This window comes from Mustela nigripes, chromosome 13, assembly GCF_022355385.1.
Source record: "Mustela nigripes isolate SB6536 chromosome 13, MUSNIG.SB6536, whole genome shotgun sequence".
In the NCBI taxonomy this organism is placed as follows: domain Eukaryota; kingdom Metazoa; phylum Chordata; class Mammalia; order Carnivora; family Mustelidae; genus Mustela; species Mustela nigripes.
This window is the reverse complement of record NC_081569.1, coordinates 709205-716006: the sequence shown is the minus strand read 5'-3', so window position 1 is coordinate 716006 and position 6802 is coordinate 709205. Positions and strand designations below refer to the sequence as shown.

At 55.8% G+C, this 6802-nt stretch overlaps 1 protein-coding gene, 1 long non-coding RNA gene and 1 other non-coding gene across 4 annotated transcripts in view; 1 reads left to right on the top strand and 2 right to left on the bottom strand.

The window, feature by feature from the left end:
* Positions 1–196, bottom strand: part of MORF4L1 (mortality factor 4 like 1) — a 21847-nt gene extending 21651 nt beyond the window's left edge. The window contains exon 1 of one of the 2 annotated variants that reach the window (XM_059371393.1): positions 56–196. In XM_059371393.1, coding sequence (XP_059227376.1) covers positions 56–95 — 40 coding nt within the window. In that variant the 5' untranslated portion in view covers positions 96–196. The remainder of the gene's footprint in view (positions 1–55) is intronic. The other variant, XM_059371394.1, reaches the window with a different exon arrangement.
* Positions 197–6320: 6124 nt separating this feature from the next.
* Positions 6321–6802, top strand: part of LOC132029058 (uncharacterized) — a 4964-nt gene continuing 4482 nt past the window's right edge. The window contains exon 1 of the long non-coding RNA XR_009407675.1: positions 6321–6371. This is a non-coding gene — a long non-coding RNA (uncharacterized LOC132029058). The remainder of the gene's footprint in view (positions 6372–6802) is intronic.
* Positions 6495–6567, bottom strand: TRNAK-CUU (transfer RNA lysine (anticodon CUU)). The gene has a single exon. It is a non-coding gene; the product is annotated as a tRNA-Lys (tRNA).

Sequence of the window (6802 nt, the reverse complement as noted above, 5' to 3'; positions counted from 1 at the left end):
GCCCCCCGGCCGCCCCCGCGCCGCCCGCCGCCTCTCCCCGACCGCCCGGACTCACCCTCCTGGAATTTGGGCTTCGGGTCCTGCTTCGGCGCCATTTATAAGTGATTCGCCGCCGCCTCCTCCTTCTCCCACCACCCCCGACTACCGCCCCCTACTCTCTACCCCACCCAGCGCCGCGTCAGACGCGCCGTCAGGCTCCGCCGGCTCTACATCCTGGGCCCGATTTGCCAGCGCCCGCAGACCTCACCGCGCCGCGACCGCGCAGCCGCCGCCCCAGCCAACGGCCGCCCGCCGCGCATGCGCCGCTGCGCCGCGCCGCCCCGGGGCACGCCGGGACCGGTAGTTCGGCCGAGCGCGGGACGGGGCGGGGGCGCTGGGGGGCCGCAGAGGGGCGGGGGGGGGGGCGGCCGAGAGCGCGGGGGCCCGGCCCCGCCCGCCCGCCCGCACCCCTGCAGCACCCGGCTCCTCGGGGCCGCCCGCGTCCGGGTGACCCGGGGTTGCGTGTGTGGCCGGCGGCGGTGGGCGCCCCGCTCCCGCCGCAGCCCCTCAGCCGCCCCCGCGACCCCGAGGGCCGCGGACCCAGCCGTGCCCGCGCCCCGCGCTGCCCGCCCCCGGCACCCCGCCCCTGCCTTCCGTGCTCGCGGGGAACTCGGGGTGGGGATTCTGCAGCCCCCGCCAGCTCGTTCCTGAGGCCGCCGCGCAGCAGCGTCAAACGCGGGGCGCAAGTGTGGGGACCCCGTCGTGTCCCTCGTGTCCCTCGTGCCCCTCCCCGGCCTGCTCCTGCCGTGACACAGCGGAGCCGATACCGCGTGTCTTCTGCCCACACCTGCAGTCACGTCTGTGTCCGCCTCCCGCGTCCGGGGGCTCACCGCCTCCCGAGGACTCGCCGATTAACCGGGGGGACCTGGGGTCTCCTGCAGGGCCCTCGGGCTGCCTCCAGAGCCCCACTGTCCGGAGCCCGCCGCTTCCACCTACACCACTGTGCACGTGCTGGTGTTATTTTGGGGCCCCGGATGGGGCATTACTGAGTCAGAGGCTGTGGGCCTGTTCGAGGGCCTTCACCCGACATTCTCCGAGAGCCTGTGTTTCCCGTCGGTGCCCACCGTGCTGTCCGGTCCCTACACCCCGGTGTCAGAGGAAGGCGAGCTGCGGCCGGGAAACCGGACCTGGAGCAGAACCTCCTCCAGAAATGGGGGGAGGGCGAACTTGAGGTGGGAGGGGGGCCCGGCCGGAGGGGGGCCGACGTGTGCTGGGTCCTTCTCTGCTGTGCTTCCGTGGTGCCTGCTTATGTAGAAATTCATCAAGCTGGATGGTGTGAGTAATGCACTCGTAAAAATTCATCACAGTATACAGTTATGAGTAGTGCACATTAACAAAAATATCTCTTAAAACTCACTTTATTTGGGGATACCTGGGTGGGGCAGTCAGTTAAGCATCTGGCTCTTGATTTTGGCTCAAGTCACAATCTCAGGGTCCAATCCCGCTGTGGGGGCTAGTGTGGAGCCTTAGGATTCTTGACATTCTCTCCCTCTCTCTCCGCGCTGCCCACCCCCGCCTCTCTCTCTCTCTCTCTCTCTCTCTCCTCTCTCTAAAAAACAAACAAACCAAACCAAAACCATACAGAAAACTAGAAAGAAAAATACATTCCAGATCATGCCTGATTTCCTCAGTATGGCCCTCCAACACAGAAAGGCATTCTCTTACAGACCACAATACCATTATCACGCCCAATTACCTGTGAGTCCCTAAAATCATATCATTCCCTTTCCAGATTTCCTCACTGGCCCCCAGATATTTGTATTTTTGTTGCCTTTTTTTTTTTTCCAAAACTGAATCCATTAAATGACATTTCCTTTAAGATTTTATTCATTTATTTGACAGAGAGAGATCACAAGTAGGCAGAGAGGCAGGCAGAGAGAGAGGAGGAAGCAGGCTCCCCGCTGAGCAGAGAGCCGATGCAGGACTCGATCCCAGGACCCCGAGACCCTGAGACCCTGAGACCACCACCCGAGCTGAAGCCAGAGGCCTAACCCACTGAGCCACCCAGGCGCCCCCATTAAATGACATTTTGCATTCAGTCCTTAAATCTCTTAAACCTATTTTAAATCTAGGTCAGAAGCGCTTATGGTAGGAATCCATGGATGCAATTCCAAGGGTCCATGAACCCTTTGGTTCGTAGATAGCTAGAAAATTACATCTTTATTATCACCATATTCAAAGTGAAATCTAGTATTTCCCTTCATCAGAAATGAAGGAAACGAGCTACAGCAACGCTTGGCTTTGCCACACTGCCAATGAGGTGCTTTCATGTCGCGTTTCAGTTCTCATGTGTATCTCAAGGCTTTCATTTACATTTCATCTTGACCTTGAAATAGACTGTGTTTCTTAGACCTGCAGCTAGATCTTGTTATTTAATGCATTAGAAATGGAGCATGTACATTACCATATTTTAAGACATTTTGATAACTCTATTCCAATAAAATTGTTTTCCTTTATCAACCTGTGTGTTTCATACATTTGAAATCATTCTGAGCTGAGCCGAAGGCAGAGGCTTAAACCACTGAGCCACCCAGGGGCCCACCGAGCCTCAATTTTTGAATGTCTGACGTTCTAAATTTGTATGATGGTTTACTCATGGTGTTAACTCTCTTCTCCTCTCCTTGTACTTTCCAGAAGCTTAAAGTTAGGTCTAAAGCCTTGATGAGATCTAAGTTGAGTGTTTTGGACAAGAATATCGTAAGCGAATCAGACACATGAAAAATAGCTCATCATCACTAGCCATCAGGGAGATTCAAATGAAAACCACATTAAGATGTCACCTTACACCAGTTAGAATGGCCAAAATTAGCAAGACAGGAAACAAGGTGTATTGGAGAGGATGTGGAGAAAGGGGAACCCTCTTACACTGTGGGTGGGAATGCAAGCTGGTGCAGCCTCTTTGGAGAACAGTGTGGAGATTCCTCAAGAAATTAAAAATAGAACTTCCCTATGACCCTGCAATTGCACTCCTGGGTATTTACCCCAAAGATACAGATGTAGTGAAAAGAAGGGCTAACTGTACCCCAGTGTTTATAGCAGCAATGGCCACGGTCGCCAAACTGTGGAAAGAACCAAGATGCCCTTCAACGGACGAATGGATAAGGAAGATGTGGTCCATATACACTATGGAGTATGATGCCTCCATCAGGAAGGATGAATACCCAACTTCTGTAACAACATGGACGGGACTGGAGGAGATTATGCTGAGTGAAATAAGTCAAGCAGAAAGAGTCAATTATCATATGGTTTCACTTATTTGTGGAGCATAACAAATAGCATGATGGACATGGGGAGATGATGAGGAGAAGGGAGTTGGGGGAAATTGGAAGGGGAGATGAACCATGAGAGACTATGACTCTGAAAAACAATCTGAGGGTTTTGAAGTGGTTGGGGGGGGGTGGGAGGGTGGGGGAGCCAGGTGGTGGGTATTAGAGAGGGCATGGATTGCATGGAGCACTGGGTGTGGTGCAAAAACAATGAATACTGTTATGCTGAAAATAAATAAAAAATAAAATAAAAAAAGAATATCTTAAGCGATGCTATGCACTTCTCAACAGGAACCCATGAAGACTCTGAAGTCTGGCTGTCTCGTCGGTGACGCTAGTTCTGATCACTGGGCTGAGGAGGTCAAGGCCATTTTGTTTTTTCATAATCAAATAGTATTTAAATTTATGGAGATTTACGCACATATACAAAAGTAGAGGGGATGGTATGATGACCTATGCATCAGTCGGACTCGATGATCATTAACATGTTAATGTGTTAATACCCCCCACCCACCCCCGCCCTGCTACCGACCATTCCTCTCAGCCAAAATCCCTAACACAAATCCCACACGTCATATCTATTTCCGTCATAAACAAGTCAGTACACATCTCTTTTTCATTTTTTTCTTTTTCTCCAAATTTTTAACGCCACTTAGTTGACACACAGTGTAATATTAGTTTCCGGAATAGAATTCAGTGATTCATCACTTACAACACCCTGGTGCTCATCCCAGGTGAAGGGCTCTTTTTTAAAGATTTTTTTATTTATTTGACAGAGAGATCTCACAAGCAGATGGAGAGGCAGGCAAAGAGAGAGAGAGAGAGAGAGAGAGAAGCAGGCTCCCTGCTGAGCAGAGAGCCCCGACACGGGACTGGATCCCAGGACCCTGAGATCATGACCTGAGCTGAAGGCAGAGGCTTAACCCACTGAGCCACCCAGGCGCCCCTCTTTTTTAAATACAGTACTGTTAATACCCTTAAGAATAAATAACTTCTAAAAAATAATAATAAATAAATAAATAGCTTCTTAGTATCTTCAGTATCCAGTCAGCAAGTAGATTCCCCAGATTGTGTCATACATGTGTTTTCATGAGTGGTTGGTTCAAATCAGGATCCAGACATCCAAATCAGGATCAGGATTCATACATTTCTTTGCATTTCATTTGTAAGATATCTCCCTTTTTCTTGCCCTCTGCTTGTCAGAGACACTGAATTACAGAGAACTAGCGCGCTTTCATAAAATAAATCCTTTACAGGACAACTGAATGTCAAGTGTGCTAATATGAGTTCAGGGGACAGTCAGGTGTGTTGATTTGGCATATCTTTGAATACATTCTTTTAGCAAAAATAGTAATCAGTCATCAGTCGGTATATTAAATCACCAGCCAGCAATAAGAAAAACATATTTTTTTTCTTTGAGACCAAGCTCCTTTTTAAGTGTTACTTCTGACGGAACTGTGACCCTGACTCTCTCCCTGGAGCTCAACGTTTGCCTACAATCAAACCTTCGCTTTTCCTAACGCTTTTAAAATGAAATCAAATGAGATGAATGGTAATTACTGAATATAGAGCATTAAGAAATCAATTTAAATCAAAATCCCCTCCCAACAGAACACCGATTAAATTAGTGTCCTGGGGCTACCATCACCAGGTGCCACGAGTGGGTGCCTTAACGTCAGACGTTTGCTGTCCGCCGGTTCTGGAAGCCAGGAGTTTGCGATCAGGGCGTGGGCCGGACGGCGCCCCCAGGCTGGGAGGAAAGCCTGCCCTGCGACTGTCGCTGGAGCTCCAGGGGTGAAGCTTGGCCGCCCGGCTTGGGGGCCGCTCCGCCCTGTGCCTGCGCCCTCACGGGGCTGTCTCCCTAATGTTCAGATCTGCATTTCTGGGTGTGTGCCTGTGTCCAAATTCCCTCTTTTTATAAAGACACCAGTCGTGCTGGGTTCAGAGCCCTTTGGACTCCAGTGTGAACTCATTTTGACTAATGACATCAACAAAAACTCGATTTCCCAGAAGGCGGCCTTCTGGGAGACGACGTTAGGGCCTGGACAGACGCATCTCGGGGAGCTCCATTCGACCCCTCCGCAGCCCGTGTTCGGTTTCCAGTGGATGCAGGAAACGCTTCTGGGCGAGGGCGCGAGCTTAGGGCGGGGAGCAGGGGGCGGTGCCCGGCAGAGCGGTCTGGACGCCCCCACGGACGTGACCCTGTACGTTCGCTGGAATTAAAACCCGGTGAATCCATACATGGGTGAACCCTTCATTGCCTTCCTGGCCATCCACCGCTTCGCCTCTTCTCTGGTGGGGTTTTTGCCTTTGAAAAATCCTGCACCCCCCGCACCCCTCGGTGAAGACGGTTCAACTCGTGCCCTGACCGACGCATTGGGGGGTCTTCTTTTCCGAAGCGGAGGTTTTCCGCGCGTATTCCGTAGCCCGACAGCGCGTCCCGCCCCGGCGCCAGCGGCCTCCCGCGGCTGCGGGGGTGCCGGGGGCAGCGAGAAGGGCAGGGGCGTCCCGGACGAGGGACCCCGTCGCGGCTGTGGGCAGAAACGCCCGGCTGTGGCGCTGAGACAGCGGGTTTGGGGACACCTCGGCAGCAGAAGGTCTCCGGAGACTCCCGCGCGGCCGCGGGAAACGCTCCGTCTGGGCCGCTGACTTCGGGGAGCCGTCGGAGGAGCCCCGCCGGCCCGTTGCCTGAAGCGGTCCCGGCGGCTCCAGCAGCCCCGGCACCGCGAGCCCTTCCCGGGCAGAAGGCGACGGCGTCTGAGGTCAGGAGTCCGCGCGCCCCGGACGCCCCGGGCGCCCCTGAGCTGCGGGCTCGTCGGCGCCGCCCAGCGCCCGGACAGCAGCCTAACGACCACGGTCACGTGCGGGTCAGGAACACGCAGTGCGGCCTCCGGGCGAACCCCGCGGCCTCGTTCCTCCGGAGCCCTCGATCCCCGACGTCTGAGCCCGGCCCCGGCCCCGGGCGCGCGGCCGCCGCCGTCCCCCTGCCCCCGGCCGCCGCCGTCGCCCTGCCCCCGGCGGCCCGGGCCGCGCGCTCGCACGTCGGGACCGCACCCCCGCCCGGTGGTGGGTTCTCAGACGGGGTCGGTGTCGGCAGGTCTCCGCGCGTGGCCCCGTCCGAAAACGAGGAGCCGCCGCTCGCCCCGCGAAGGGCGACACGCCGGCGCCCCGGAGAGGAAAAAGACGCGCCGCCCAACGTGGGGCTCGAACCCACGACCCTGGGATTAAGAGTCCCATGCTCTACCGACTGAGCTAGCCGGGCAGGCGGAAGCCGGCCGCTTCCCGGAGCCTTTCAGCGGAATCCGGCGCCTCCGACCTGCGGCGGGACTTGGGCTTCTCGCTGGTCTCATTTCTCCTATTTCGGGGGACGGAGTTGTTCTCTCCGCGCCGCAGCCGGTTCCTGAGTCTGCGCGCGCCTGCGGCCCCCCAGCGGCCGGGGAGGGGCGGGGGCGCGGGGCGCGCGCGGGCGAGGGTGGGGGGCGCGGGCGGCCACGGCG